Consider the following 16,477-nt stretch of genomic DNA (forward strand, 5'->3'; position numbering starts at 1 on the left):
AAACGAACACACACATTACTGTAATGTGTCAGTGTCAGGTGAGGAGTTTGACTGGGATGGTCCACCTGCCAACCTCCCCCTCCGATAAACGGCTCAATAATATTAAAAGAAATGTTGTAGAAAAAAAAAACAACACTAGTTTCTATCCTCAGGAAGGTAGACAACGAGCTACAACTGTATTTTTATCCATATGAACAGTCCTCTGAGCTGAAAAAATTATACTGAACGAGCAAACAAGCAAATAGAAGCTTAGGGCCTGTGTAGGAATTGATCTATGTTGACACATTTGAGTACTGATGAGCAGTTTTAAACAAAATGCTAACAGTTAACAATAGCATATGCACTTACTCATTAGTTCTTTTGTAATTATCCATAATGCAAAGTGGTGCTGCACTACGGCACATGCCATCAAAATCTTCGGAAGAGTTTCAGTTCATGGTTTGTTGCTACTGACATATATGGATTCACATTTTCATCTCTAATATTACAAAATGTTCATGATTAGATTAGATTAGAGAGAACTTTATTGATCCCTTGAGAAGACTCCCTCAGGAAAATTGAGGTTCCAGCAGCATTGTATAGCAGCACACAGGGTATGAAGCACACAGGGTATCAAAAGTGAAAGTAAAAACAGTTTGCAAATATAAATACCAGACATACTAATCAATACTGGTTTAGTGGCTACTACTGTTCCTCTCCTTCCCGTCCTCTGTCTTCCTGTCACTCCTTCTCCCCCTGAGTGAGGAGTTGTACAGTCTGATGGCCTGTGAGGGTCAAAGGGGTTTTTCAGTCTGTTGGTCCTGCACTTGGGAAGGAGCAGTATGCTCCTCTGGTTACTGATGACGGTGAGCAGCGCGTGACTGACATCGTCTATAATGTCCAGCAGTTTGTCCAGTGTTCTGTTCTCCGCCTCTGTCACCAAAGAGTGACGTAATTATGACTGAACTATCACCTCCAAAGTGTATGGGAATAAATGGATGAATGGCAAATGACAATAACTTTTCTTTCTTGTCTTATTTGCTCAAATACTCAGAGTAAGGACAAAAATAAACAAACAAACAGACCCTTTAATGAAGAAATAAATGTAAAATCAGAACTCAGAAAAAAAAATCCATTTCTGGTTTTGCCAAATTTATAATGGAAGTTGCATGTATGCAATTAATTTTTAACGCTTTGTCTCAGGTGACTTATAACGAAAATATAACATCATGCTAATTAATGTCACTGCATACTGAAAAAGCTCCACCAGAAAAGAGTTAGTTAAATTTTAACACTCCTCAAGGGTGTGATAGCTTGTAAACATTAAAAACCTCATAATTGCAGATTTACCTCCAGGTACTGTTTAGTGGCGCACAAACAGAGCTTTAGGCTGCTTAAAAGCTCTGCAGCCAACAGTAAATCTTATTAATCTACATTTTTGGGTTGGCTCCTAAAACACAGTAAAGCCCGTCTCTGACCGAGGCTGAGACTCATAAAACATTTAGAATGCAGGGATTGAGTTGATTTATTGTCTCGGATTAAAAGAAAAGCAGAAGAGATTATTTAAAACAAAGCCACAGTTTATAATCTAACTGTAATCCATCAACAATGGGGAGGGGATAATTTAATTGTATCAAAGTAAGAGCTGAGCTAGATCTGTGTGTGTGTGTGTGTGTGTGTGTGTGTGTGTGTGTGTGTGTGTGTGTGTGTGTGTGTGTGTGTGTGTGTGTGTGTGTGAGAGAGAGAGAGCATGTTCGTTTAGTGATAGACATTTTTTTGGCTATATAATATTAATAAAGGCCTTTATTGTCATTGTAGATTCATACAATGAAACTACATTTAACCCATCCTAATTACAGTTAGACACAATCCAACCACTAGGAGCAGTGGGCAGCCATGGTCCAGTGCCCGGGGACCAACTCCAGATGTAGAGACTGTGCCTTGGTCAGGGGCAGAGAAAAGAGCAGACCCTAAAATAAGCATGTTTTTGACTGTGGGAGGAAACCCACACAGACAAATTCAAATTCAAATGTATTAATTTGTATAACGCCAACTCAATAAAATCACCTCAAGGCAGAAGACAACACAGAAGAAAACAAAACAAAATGAATTAAAAGATAACAAACATAATAAAAGCAAAACCATACAAAAGTACAATAAAACACATAATAACAGTATACAACCCCTGGCAAAAATTATGGAATCACTGGCCTCAGAGGATGTTCATTCAGTTGTTTAATTTTGTAGAAAAAAAGCAGATCACAGACATGACACAAAACTAAAGTCATTTCAAATGGCAACTTTCTGGCTTTAAGAAACACTATAAGAAATCAGGAAAACAAATTGTGGCAGTCAGTAACGGTTACTTTTTTAGACCAAGCAGAGGGAAAAAAATATGGAATCACTCAATTCTGAGGAAAAAATGATGGAATCATGAAAAACAAAAGAACGCTCCAACACATCACTAGTATTTTGTTGCACCACCTCTGGCTTTTATAACAGCTTGCAGTCTCTGAGGCATGGACTTAATGAGTGACAAACAGTACTCTTCCATCAATCTGGCTCCAACTTTCTCTGATTGCTGTTGCCAGATCAGCTTTGGAGGTTGGAGCCTTGTCATGGACCATTTTCTTCAACTTCCACCAAAGATTTTCAATTGGATTAAGATCCGGACTATTTGCAGGCCATGACATTGACCCTATTGTCTTTTTGCAAGGAATGTTTTCACAGTTTTTGCTCTATGCAAGATGCATTATCATCTTGAAAAATGATTTCATCATCCCCAAACATCCTTTCAATTGATGGGATAAGAAAAGTGTCCAAAATATCAATGTAGACTTGTGCATTTATTGATGATGTAATGACAGCCATCTCCCCAGTGCCTTTACCTGACATGCAGCCCCATATCATCAATGACTGTGGAAATTTACATGTTCTCTTCAGGCAGTCATCTTTATAAATCTCATTGGAATGGCACCAAACAAAAGTTCCAGCATCATCACCTTGCCCAATGCAGATTCGAGATTCATCACTGAATATGACTTTCATCCAGTCATCCACAGTCCACGATTGCTTTTCCTTAGCCCATTGTAACCTTGTTTTTTCTGTTTAGGTGTTAATGATGGCTTTCGTTTAGCTTTTCTGTATTTAAATCCCATTTCCTTTAGGCGGTTTCTTACAGTTCGGTCACAGATGTTGACTCCAGTTTCCTCCCATTCGTTCCTCATTTGTTTTGTTGTACATTTTTCGATTTTTGAGACATATTGCTTTAAGTTTTCTGTCTTGATGCTTTGATGTCTTCCTGGTCTACCAGTATGTTTGCCTTTAACAACCTTCCCATGTTGTTTGTATTTGGTCCAGAGTTTAGACACAGCTGACTGTGAACAACCAACATCTTTTGCAACATTGCGTGATGATTTACCCTCTTTTAAGAGTTTGATAAGCCTCTCCTTTGTTTCAATTGACATCTCTCGTCTTGGAGCCATGATTCATGTCAGTCCACTTGGTGCAACAGCTCTCCAAGATGTGATCACTCCTTTTTAGGTGCAGACTAATGAGCAGATCTGATTTGATGCAGGTGTTAGTTTTGGGGATGAAAATTTACAGGGTGATTCCATAATTTATTCCTCAGAATTGATTGAGTCCATATTTTTTACCCTCTGCTTGGTCTAAAAAAGTAACCGTTACTGACTGCCACAATTATTTTTCCTGATTTCTTATAGCGTTTCTTAAAGCCAGAAAGTTGCCATTTGAAATTACTTTAGGTTTGTGTCATGTCTGTGGTCTGCTTTTTTTTTCCACAAAATTAAACAAATGAATGAACATCCTCTGAGGCCGGTGATTCCATAATTTTTGCCAGGGGTTGTATTAGTGATAAAACAAGGAGAAGAAATGAGTCTTTAGTCTGGGAAGACCATGCAAACTCCACACAGAGAGGCCCAGTGGGGAACCAATCCCATGACCTTCTTGCTGTGAGGCCACAGTGCTTACCAATAAGCTACTGTGCCTCCATTTTGGTAAACCCTCACTGCTTCAACGGGCTGTTTGCAGATTATTGTTTGTTTCCCTGTGAAGTATTAGCAGTGAATTGGAGGAGGTTAGAAATACATTAAATTGAGGATTTTATACAAGGATATAAGTGTACATGGCTATAATATTGTGAAAAGAACATCTATTTATGAAAAAGTGAAATCTAAAGGCTTTTTTTGATATTAGTTGTACAATAAGCGTTCTCAAAGATGCTGTTATTCTAGTCGTGTGTGATTATTAGCTGTTATTCAAAAAGGCTATGGATCTTTACAAATGTTTCTCCTGGAATTTTTGTCAAGATTAAAAACTTCATGACCCAAAGATTTTAACAGTTTATCATGTTTAAAAAAATGTATAGTTGTGTTTAATTAATGATCTTTAGAGCTTCAATCGGTGCGTTGTGAAAAAGTTCGCCATTCACACAACAGAATCATGTTTTAACAGTTGTTTGACCTGTGTGTCTTGCAGCACAGGAGGAAAAAAAAATGGAGCTGTGACTTCATTCCTCCTGCTTTTGGAACAGGTTCAACACTGTAGTGCTGATGCAAGTGCTGTGGACGCCATGAACTGATTACTGGTTTTGAAATGAATCGATATTTACCTCCGCCAAGGAAGTTGGAGGAGGTAATGTTTGTCTGTTTGTTTGTTTCTATGTTTGTGAACACCCTGGAGCCCACAATTTTTCATATATCATTATGAATTTTTTTTAACTGAAGATTCTCATCCCAATAGGCAAGAAGTGGTTACATTTTTAAGGTCAAAGTCAGGAAAAATCTCTATTCTTTAACATTGAATGAACTTTCTAAAATTCATAACTCTGTCAAAAAAGATGAAATTTCTTTCAAATTTGAGAGATGTAGGATGGTATCTTTTATCCACTGACAAAGTTTGATCCAGATCTGATCTACAGTACAGATTTTGTGACCATATAAATTTAACATTGAAAGTCCCATTTAATGTATATTTTACATTATATCGTAATCAAACCTGCCCCAATCACCCTCACATTTGAAAGTGAGATGCATACTGATACTCACTATAGCCTGACAAACTTTGATCCAGATCTGATCTGGATTACAGTTTTGTGGACATTTAAATTTAATATTTAAAACCCCATTTACTGAATATTTTGCATAATATCTTAATCAAACATGCCCCAATCACCCTCACATTTGAAAGTGAAGTGCAGACTGATACTCACTATAGCCTGACAAACTCTGATCCAGACCTGATCTGGATTACAGTTTTGTGGACATTTAAATTTAATATTGAAAACCCCATTTATTGTATATTTTGCATTATATCTTAATCAAACGTGCCCCAATCACTCTCATATTTGAAAGTGAGATGCAGACTGATACTCACTATAGCCTGACAAACTTTGATCCAGATCTGATCTGGATTACAGTTTTGTGGACATTTAAATTTAATATTAAAAACCCCATTTATTGAATATTTTGCATTATATCTTAATCAAACATGCCCCAATCACCCTCACATTTGAAAGTGAGGTGCAGACTGACACTCACTATAGCCTGACAAACTTTGATCCAGATCTGATCTGGATTACAGTTTTGTGGACATTTAAATTTAATATTGAAAACCCCATTTATTGAATATTTTGCATTATATATTAATCAAACATGCCCCAATCACCCTCACATTTGAAAGTGAGGTGCAGACTGACACTCACTATAGCCTGACAAAGTCTGATCCAGATCTGATCTGGAATGTGGATTATGTGGATATTTGATTTTAACATTGAAAAGCCCTTTTGATCTATATTTTGTATTATATTTTAGCTCATGAAAAGCCACTTCTAATAGGACTTTGACCTTGAAATTTCTTTCCAAGGTAAAAATTTGTGGAATTGGAAACTAGTGTTGGCAGAGGTTTGCGCTCTATGAGCGCTGTGCTCTAATTGGCTTATTTTTTTATTGGCATGGCAGGGTTGGTGGGAGTTCTTGTTGGCCTGGCAGCCCACCAGACCTGTACTAATATAGGGAAAACATTATTTAGTACGTAGTAAGTCCTATTCAGACCCATCGGACTGGTGGTTATCTCCGCATGAAGTAGATGAGGATTTATTATGGGGTGCAAGTCCATCACAGGTTAATTTCTCAGTCAAGGCCAGTATCCATTAACAGCTGGGTGGAGTGGGATGATGCAGATTCATTATTTTGTCCAAGGACACAGACAGACAGCCTGAGTACACACCTGCAATTGGCACCGCTGCCTGCCAAGTTGTAACATCAATCCAAGAACGTCTGCTGAAAAATTTTTCCTTTCATGCATGGGGTTTTGCTTCATTCCTCTCCCGCATGCAGCGAGGGAGAAGGAAATGTGGAAATGCTTTCCCCAAGTTTTGATGAAAAGTCATTTTCTGCTGTCTTCCACAGCAAAATGGGGTTCTCAGAAGAGTTAAATTTTCAATGTTTTACTCTGCAGAAGTCAGTCTGCATGCCTTTCATGTTTCCATGGCGACGATATGTCAGAGGCGTTCATTGTGGATGCTCCCTATGACTCTGTGATGATATTAGCTTGGTTTTTCTTTGTGGATGATGAGGACACATTGTCTACTTTTGTTTATAGTCTGTGGTTGCCAAAGTGCATGTTATTGTATGTTTAATGTGCGAGTGAGAAACGATGCATACCTTGTCTTTATCCACACGGAGAAACTGCTTCACTGGCGCGTACGTACTGAGAGGAAGAGAGACAGAGAGAGCAGAGAGACGGATTGGACACAGTCACTCCGCACTTAATGTGATTGCTCCATTGATTCAGAATGACTGACAGGCGACAGAATAATGCTGCGCGGTGACATTGCGGCTTCTGATGATTCTGCTATGTGTGTATTTCTATTCTCATTTGTATCGGTCAGAAATGGACAGCTATTTGCTGTGAAGAGTCCAGAAGGTGCAGATCTTTGTTCCAACAGAGCACCTCAGTGATTCCTCTAATGAGCTTCACCCTGAAGTGAAGCAAGGCCCTTGTCAGTGTCATCACCTGCTGAAGCAATTAGTTAAAGGGCGTCTCGACTCACGGTTGATCAGACTTGGAGCGATGAACCTGCATTCATGCATATGCACACCGAACGATCTTTAGATTGTGACCAGTATACTGTAGGAACTAAACTCTTTTTGTTTCTCTGTATACAGTCGGGTCCATATATTTGGATATCTACAAAGTGTTTGTTTTAGCCATCTATCCAGCACATTACTCTTTAAAGCTCTTCACGAATGTTAGCTGGCAGCTCCAGACTGTCGCCTTTAATTTGAGGTTGTTAATGGAGTGGAACTTAGCAGCACACATGGTATCACTGTTAAAGTGACTAAGGGGACATCTAACCCCCGTTGTAAGTGCCATCAGTAGCGTGCACAGGAAGCAGTTGGCATTTTCATGCCCAGCTCCTATGTTGTGCAAGTACCAAGTATAACTGCACATATTTGTGCACAATGTGTGTGTTAGTCTTAAAATGAGGTGTGGTCAGGCGCAGTGCTGCTGACTTGCTATTGTGAAACAGCTGAAATCAAACGCACCACAGAACAGCCAAAAATTGGTCTAAATATGAGTGTAGGTTTTTGTTCTTTGTTTTCTACCAGGCAGGTGCACAACATGTGGGCACTCTACTTGTACACACAGGGATCTGAGTTAGCAGCTCATACTACCCTCAAACTGACGTGGAAAAAGCAAGGAAAAATACAAAACTTTAATAAGTCGAGGTTGTACCATATATTTAAGTAGGTTTTCTTTATCTCTGGTTTGGCTGGTGGACAATACCATGACGTGGCTGGGCACTGGGTGTACGAATCGTTTCAACAGAGAACTGGACATGAGATAAAAAAAAATGTACACTGTTGATAATAACAGAGCTTCCTGCACATATCAGTGGACGCACCATGTTAATCAAGGTCTCATAGCAGTCAGCTTTCTTGGAACAGTATGCGGTATTTTCCCGTACTTTGACAGGACTTTTTTGCGTTGTCAAGGCCTCTGTTCACCACTTCCACTAACACTGTTCATGCGGGGTGGCTCCTCACAAAAAAAAAAACCTCTCACTTCTGAGTTTGCGGCATTCTCAATAGCAATCTATCAGCCACACATATGTCTTAAAGGGGAATTACACATGACGATCTCATTGGTTTATGTCATGTTATGCCCAAAACACAACTGTGACTAATTAGAGGAGTAAGTACAAACAGTTTCCACCCTGGATTATACTCAGCGAGACACACCCAGAAAGCTCTTAGGTCATTAAGATATATCTCTAAAAGTAACTAGACAGATGGCTGCTGACCTCTGTTGGATTTGTCTGTAAGAATCTACAATGAAAGGATGAAAGGTGACATAACAGACAATGTACGTCTCTCCAGTCGCTACCACTGAAGTCTGTAACTCTATCAGAGCTGTCACAGGTGTCTTACCTCACTAAGCTCCTTTTTGTGTGAGGCAGACTTACTACAGTGCCGTACTCTGCAGTGAAATTGATTTAATTTGATAAAGTAATGATGGAATAATAAACACACACACACACACATATATATGTATCGCTCTGTTTATCAGTGTTTATCTTACAATCGGATCTGTCCAGTTGACAGGGCGCTGGTGATCCAGACTAGATCCAGTGTTTTGAAAGGAACCAGGACGAAGCTGACGTTGGCCGCCAGGTTCTTGGCACTCTCCGGGTACATGAAGTGGTGAGTGGTGCGGCTGCCAGCGTCTTCCTCGTAGCCCACTGTGGGGGCCAGGTTTATCCTGGCAGAAAGAAGAGCCGTGTTAGCGTTGTTTCCTTAAGATACACTTGTTACTTCACACTGTGTGGCCACTGGCCTCAGCGAGACTGAAAAACGGAGCCAGAACTGGAAATTGCTGTCATGTTTTGCAAACATCTTGAAATTTCATGCTTCACGGTTCATCTGCTGATATACTCTGGTGAAGAGATAATATCAGGCCTCGACACCAATTCAGAGTTGAAAAAACTGATGAGAATACTTCCCACATCATTACACACCCATCAGCTGACAGTTGTCTCCATGCGAGATAGATCCAAATATTCATATTAATCTCACCAAAAGAAATTGATGACAAGAAACACATGTCAGTGTTTTTATGAGGGCTTCTAGGGAGACACCAAAAATAAAATAATAATGCCTACACTTGATAACACATCACATCTTAGCAACAGCTAAGGATACATCAAAAGTGGTGACAGCTGTAAAAACCTTAAGTCCCACCAAATCACAGTACTATTTAATTCAGGAGAATGATCAATCATGTTAATCAAACTAGACAGAACAAACAACAACTGCAAAATATCACATCTGCCCCCGCACATACCAATGAATTACAATCAAAGAAAACAATCCTACAGTAGCATTCATCAACATGGACTATGTGACCAAACAATTCAAAGATCATCAACATAAAGCTGATTTTGAGTTGAATTCCAGAACTGGTTAACACGGGCAAAACAAACTCATATACACGGCCTGAATATAAAACAAAGGGTTTTTTCCTTTTCAGAATATACGTCTGAAAAATATAAGGTCATCTTATAATCAGTCATTTTATATTCAGGTCAATACGAGATATACCTACAAGCTGCCCAATAAAGTGACTTGAACTAGCAACCTCATAGTCATATAGCACATTTTCACCTTTGTCTGTTGCTGTGTTTGCTCAAAAATAATGACTCAATTATAATTATATTAATGATAATAATAATAATTATTATTTTTTTAAGCAGTCTGCTCTGAGTACACCTGATCCTGTCAGATCTCAGAAGCTAAGCTAAACAGGAGACTGCTTGGGAAGACCAGGGGCTGTGTGTGTTTCTTCGTGTATAACTGGAGTTGCGTCAGGAAGAGCATTCAGAGTAAAATGTGCCAAATCCCAACATGGATCTGTAGTCGATCCACTGAGGCAACTACAAACAACTGGGTGCAGCCGAATGGCAATTCAAATTTGTGCATGTTAATCTGGGTACATGGGACACTGACAACTGGATGTCTTTGGTGCTAGGACTCTTCTACGAATCCTTGAATACTGCTGGAATGACTTTGTGTCAAAATAATGGATACTTAGTGAGACTCAGAGAAGCGTAGTGAGACGTATCAGTTGCACTGTGAGGGAACCTCAGCTACACTGTGGCCATGTGGTCCTGTTCTCTGGGATCATTTGTCACATGTGACTGTGGGCGTTTTTGTTTGATTGTTTTTTAAATTGGTCTCAAGAGCACAGACATCTGCAAGTCAAGTATGGGACAAAGTGCTAGTGCCACAGGTCTCCAGATCCACCACACCATGGAACTGCATTAGCTTCAAAGGCTGCTGGACCTTGGTGGGGCTGTATGCTCTAATAAGACTTGCACCAACATTTTATCAGTGTTCTGTGTATTTTACAGTTTTGCTGTATTTACAGTAGCTGTGGCTCACTGTCTGGAGGAGTGAGCAGTTTATCTGAAAAGAAAAGGGCACCGAGTGCATCTTTCCATATGTAACGGTTCCAGCCAATATGTCAGCGAACAATAGATGCTTGTTCAGAAAGGCAGAGTTTAAATGCAGACAGAAAGGAGGTGGGTGGGTGGTGGTGGAGAGAATAACTGCTATGGGCAAAACTGTGAGAAACACACATATAAATGAGAATGAATCCACTTACATGAGAATGCAAGGCAGCGGATGAAGCTCAAACGCTGCCCAGTGCCCACACAGGTTTAATGAGAATGAAGCCTTAATAGACGCTGACACATTCAGCACAGAACAACGGCCAGCCGCTCCTGCTGGGGATACGTGAGCTTTACCTCACAATCAGTGTGTTAGGATCAATGTTCACCAGCGTGTTCAAGCCCGCTGATAAGCACCGTGATCCATCACCGCTGCACAGAAAACACCAGGGGCAACGGCCTGAGACCAAAGGCTTTATGTGCCTCTGTGTAGGGGTGACAGTCTGTGGATATGTTTCTTCTTCTGAGGATGTAAAGCTGTTTGTAGCCTTTGGTGATCTGACAGGGGTCAGATGTCCTCTCTGTCCACCAACAGGAGGCCTGATTGGAGGTCAGCAGCAAACACTGACATTTAACAAATACAGTCTGACACATCTGCTGGCTGCTTCTTTTTAAGTCCTTAGCACACATAAACTTTTAATGACAAAACTTTTAATGATCTGTCGCACGTACGTGTGTGTGTGTGCGTGTGTATGTGTGTATGGGGGGGGGGGGGTGGTGCACCCTTATTTCCTTGAAAATTCAAACTTGAATACATAAATAAATCAAACAATAAAACAACCCAACCCCCTCACTGGTGCAACTTTGCTTTTCCTCATCTGATCTTCTTGTTTCAAGCTGTGTATCTTTGCCTCAAAGTGAAGATAAACGTCTCACCCTCTCCATAAAGTTCTGTCTCAACCATCAGCCTGATGTCACCTTCTTGTCTCTGCCACTTTCAGTTACACCAAATCCTCTCACCTCATGATGTAGTTATGACTGTCAATGGTCGCTCCATAACCGGCCCCACGCAAGTTTCCGGAATTCCCGACCACAGCACAGCGCAGACAACGCCCCGGGTCCCATGAGCCATACGGCGTCCTTCCAGGAATCACCTGGGAGAGGCAGGAACCATCAAATCAGATCTTTGCCATCAAATCTATGCGACACTGGAAATTGCACGAAAGACACTCGCGCCAGAACAGCGGGAAATGACCGAACCTCCAGCTCAGGCCTGATTATAAAAAGACATCTTGCACACCAAGCTTGTGTGAATTCTACATAAAATATCTATGAGGCCCTTCTGCCCCCAAGAAAGAGGTATTTAAACACACAAGATTAATGCAAAAGCACTGTGCAGGGTGTCACTTTTTCTTTTTCTTTTTGAAGAGTTATGTTTAAACAGGAAAGAGGCAAGCCCACTAAAGGACCTGTAAAGATAATTTACTTCCTTCAATTTTTGCACAATGTCATGACCAGGGTGATTTCAAAGTAATGGAGGGATGAATTAATAATATAAAATAAAATACCTGGAACAACCTCATCAGCACCTGCTGGATGCTGTGGGGTTTAAACTGTGGCTGCAGCATCTACAGAGAGAGAGAGAGAGAGAGAGAGAGAGAAACAGGTTTGGTTACAGAGCAGATTTTCCTTTTCAGACAAACTCTATCTGACAACATACTTTAAATTTAGTTACACTGTGTTTGCTGTACTAGCATGTGCTTACGACGGCCAACTTGCATTCATGTGCAAATAAGCAGGTGGTTTCCCGTGTGTGTGTTCAGCTCAAGTGTCAGACAGACAGAATGAAGTCAGACTGGGTTACATGTGGGATGAGAAGCAGAAACATTATCGTCCACGAGGCAAAAACAAGATGGAAAAGCCGACAGTGAAAGCTGGGATCAGAAAGTGAAGTGGCGTTTTCCATGTGATGCTCACCAAAGGGTTTCATCCCTTTACAGCGCACCATAACATGAACTGTCTTAATTACACTTACGCCATTCTGTCCAAATACCTTTAAGGAGGAAATTTGCCTCTGGGAACATTGCAGTGGCATTTATGTCTCTAAGGCTCGGTCTGTATGAGGTTGGGCGATGTCTGGGAAGAGTTCATGGAGTCAAGAGGTCCTTGTACAAGGGTGTTTGGCAATTCCAATACCCCTACAAGAGAACTAAGGGTCAAGTCTTCATGGTCATGGTGCCTTCAGTCTTACTGCATGGTTGTCAGACTTTAACTGTAGGTAGTGACATAAGGTGATGAAAGGATGTGATGGGACTGTCGCAGAGCTGAACGCAGGTGGAAGAAGGACAAGCTGCGGGTTTCATTTCTAATTTTAAAGAACCGTTGGGGCCACTATCAAAGCACTGTCAAAGAGTCCAAAAGAGAGTATTTGTCACACATTGTAACGGAAAATTACAAGAACCCCCGTGTATTTTTCAGAACAATTGACTCTGTCCTGAATGTACCACAGCCTGTATGTCTGGAAACATCCACTGACTTATGTAACAGTTTTCTACATTTTTTTATTGAAAAGGTTGCTTCTGCAAAAGCCCTCATTTCTCCACCCACCTTTGACCCCTCTGTCTCTGCCTCCTGCCCTGCGGTTTTTAACAGATTTGAACTTGTGACTCTGTCACACTTAGAGGATGTGGTGGCTTATTTGAAACCATCGGGTTCCCCTTGTGATGTGGTCCCCCCGCGCTTTTTTAAAGAACTTTTTCCTACCTTAGGGCAGTCTGTTCTGACCATTAGAGCAGCAGCCTATCCTCCGGTGTTGTCCCTGTTAGTTTTAAACACACAGTCGTTCAGCCTTTGTTGAAAAAGCCTGGCCTCGACAACACTGAACTATCAAACTTTAGGCCTATCTCCAAGTTGCCATTTGTCTCCAAGATCCTGGAGAAAATTGTCTATGCACAACTTTTAACTTACCTTGATGAACACAACATTTCAGAGGTTTTTCAGTCTGGTATTAAAATGTTGCATAGCACAGAAACTGCCCTTTTAAAGGTTTTTAATGACATTTTAATGGCAAATGATAGCGGCAACCATGTCATTCTTGTCCTGCTTGACCTGACTGCTGCTTTTGATACAATTGACCACAACATACTGATAAATCGTTTGCAGCAGCTTGTGGGCATCGGTGGTAGTGTCCTGGACTGGTTCAGGTCCTACTTAACTGGTAGGACTATGTGCGTTGGCCTGGGGGTTTGTGAGTCCTCCTCCGCTCCACTTTTATATGGGGTCCCACACGGTTCAATTCTTGGACCCCTACTCTTCTCCCTGTATTTGCTTCCCCTGGGGTCCAGTCTCAGAAAGCACGGCATCACCTTCCACTGCTATCAATCAATCAATCAATTTTTTATATAGCGCCAAATCACAACAAACAGTTGCCCCAAGGCGCTTTATATTGTAAGGCAAGGCCATACAATAATTATGTAAAACCCAACGGTCAAAACGACCCCCCGTGAGCAAGCACCTGGCTACAGTGGGAAGGAAAAACTCCCCTTCAACAGGAAGAAACCTCCAGCAGAACCAGGCTCAGGGAGGGGCAGTCCTCTGCTGGGACTGGTTGGGGCTATGCTGATGACAGCCAGCTATATGTCCCCCTAAAGAAAAATGATGTGTTGTGTGGGCCGCTGAAGAGGAGGTACTGCTGGCCCACCACCACCAGAGGGCGCCCTGCCTGGAGTGCGGGCTCCAGACACCAGAGGGCGCTGCCGCCTCACGAGAGCTGCCAGGGTGAGAGCTGTCTCCCATCACTGGACACAGCTGTTCCACTCAGCACGGAGGTATATCAGCAGGACGGCGTCTCCACCTCAGTGCCGAGATATCGCCTTGAGATAGAGGTAACCGTCTCTGCAGCATATTCTGTGTTATCTGATAATACTTGTTAAACCTTTCAGGACAGCTGACTACCGAAAGCCGATTGCTTGGATAAGTACTCACCTTCCTGCTTTATTGTGACGAGAGGTGGAGGCGGCTTCTCCCCTCTCCGTGTTACTGGGTGCAGCCGTATCCACACCTGTGTGTTTGTTGCTCTCTCTTGCCAGCAGTACCGGATCCGACGAGCGGAGGCAGTGGCCACCTGGGAATTCGGGACTTGGCGGTTCCAGTACTTCCAGGGTTCGGTGGCAGAGGAGATCTGGATGGTTCCGGTTCGACTTGGACGGACGTCTCCTACCTTCGAGCCTGCCCACACGACACCAGCAGAATTCGGCTTAACCCCAAATTGTTGATTGTTGTATTGGTTGTGCTCGTTTCACAACAGTAAAACTTGTTATTTACCTTCTCCATTGTCCGTTCACTTGCGCCCCCTGTTGTGGGTCCGTGTTCCTACACTTTCACAACAGGATATCTCGGCCAGCGTCATGGATCCCGAGGGGCGTCAACCGGCTGTTGAACGGCCAATGGAAGAACAGGACGCGCAGGCGTCCGCGGGAGGGGTAATCGGTGAGTTGCAGCGGATCCTCACCGCTTTCACGACTCGGTTGGATTTTATGACCGAGCAGAACGTCCTCCTGAACCGCAGGGTGGAGGCTCTCGCCGCGCAGGTGGAAGCGCGCCCTCTGGGCGCCGCTGCGGCTCTCCCTCCCGTAGATCCTGTGCGTAACGTTGACGTTCCACTGGTTGTTCAACGACCTCTCCCTCCTTCCCCGGAAGCATACATAAGCCCTCCAGAGCCGTACGGAGGCTGTGTGGAGACGTGCGCGGATTTTCTGATGCAGTGTTCGCTCGTCTTCGCACAGCGTCCCGTTATGTACGCGACCGATGCAAGTAAAGTAGCTTATGTCATAAACCTGCTTCGCAGTGAGGCACGCGCTTGGGCTACAGCGCTCTGGGAGCAGAATTCACGGCTCCTTCTGACATACGATGGGTTTGTGAGGGGGCTCAGAACCGTGTTCGATCACCCTAATAGAGGAGAAACCGCTTCAACCGTGCTACTGTCAATGAGACAGGGGCGCCGGAGCGCAGCTGTTTATGCAGTCGACTTCCGCATCGCGGCTGCGAGATCCGGCTGGAATAACGCTGCCCTCCGCGCCGCCTTTGTAAACGGACTGTCTTTGGTTCTCAAGGAGCACCTGGTGGCTAAGGACGAACCGCGGGATTTAGACGGGCTTATCGATCTTGTCATACGGTTGGACAACCGGTTAGAAGAACGTCGGCGGGAACGAGACGAAGGGCGTGGCCGGGCACGCGCCGTCCCTCTCCCTTCCGGTTCCGACCGCGCTCCGCCTTCCCCACGCTCCACGGCCCCTGCGCTCCGTGGGGCCACAGCTCCCCCTACTGACGAAGCTATGGACACGAGTAGGGCAACATTTAGGGCACCAGCTGCACAGAGGAGCACTAGATGGCTCCCTGCTCCCTCCGATCACACATAAGACACCACCTGTAACGCTGGTGGTGTCAGGAAACCACCGGGAGGTGATCGAGTTTTTTGTGACTCAGGCCACTTCCCGTGTGGTTTTAGGCTTTCCCTGGATGTTGAAGCACAATCCCCGGATTGATTGGCCGTCCGGGGTAGTGGTTCAGTGGAGCGAGACCTGCCATCGGGTGTGTCTAGGTTCCTCGGTTCCTCCCGGCTCCCAAGCTAAGGAGGAGGTCAGAGTCCCGCCCAATCTGGGGACGGTGCCGGTGGAGTACCACGACCTTGTCGACGTGTTCAGCAAGGATCTGGCGCTCACACTCCCCCCCCCACCGTCCGTACGATTGTGCCATCGATTTGGTTCCAGGCAGTGGGTTCCCGTCCAGTAGACTGTACAACCTCTCACGGCCTGAGCGCGAATCAATGGAGACCTACATCCGGGACTCGTTAGCTGCCGGGTTGATCCGCAATTCCACCTCCCCGATGGGCGCAGGTTTCTTTTTCGTGGGTAAAAAAGATGGCGGACTTCGTCCATGCATCGATTATAGGGGGCTGAACGAAATCACGGTTCGCAACCGATACCCGTTACCCCTGTTGGATTTGGTGTTCACGCCCCTGCATGGAGC

At 43.4% G+C, this 16,477-nt stretch overlaps 1 protein-coding gene across 1 annotated transcript in view; it reads right to left on the reverse strand.

Annotated features, from left to right (window-relative positions):
- st3gal2 (ST3 beta-galactoside alpha-2,3-sialyltransferase 2) overlaps window positions 1-16,477 on the reverse strand; it is a 30,743-nt gene that overhangs the window by 2,452 nt on the left and 11,814 nt on the right. Inside the window, exons 2-5 of the mRNA XM_034176956.1 lie at window positions 12,019-12,078; window positions 11,471-11,604; window positions 8,584-8,763; window positions 6,663-6,708 (exon numbers count right to left, since the gene is read on the reverse strand). Of these exons, the coding sequence (XP_034032847.1) occupies window positions 6,663-6,708; window positions 8,584-8,763; window positions 11,471-11,604; window positions 12,019-12,078 (420 nt within the window). The remainder of the gene's footprint in view (window positions 1-6,662; window positions 6,709-8,583; window positions 8,764-11,470; window positions 11,605-12,018; window positions 12,079-16,477) is intronic.

This window comes from Thalassophryne amazonica, chromosome 8 (genome assembly GCF_902500255.1).
Source record: "Thalassophryne amazonica chromosome 8, fThaAma1.1, whole genome shotgun sequence".
Taxonomy (NCBI): domain Eukaryota; kingdom Metazoa; phylum Chordata; class Actinopteri; order Batrachoidiformes; family Batrachoididae; genus Thalassophryne; species Thalassophryne amazonica.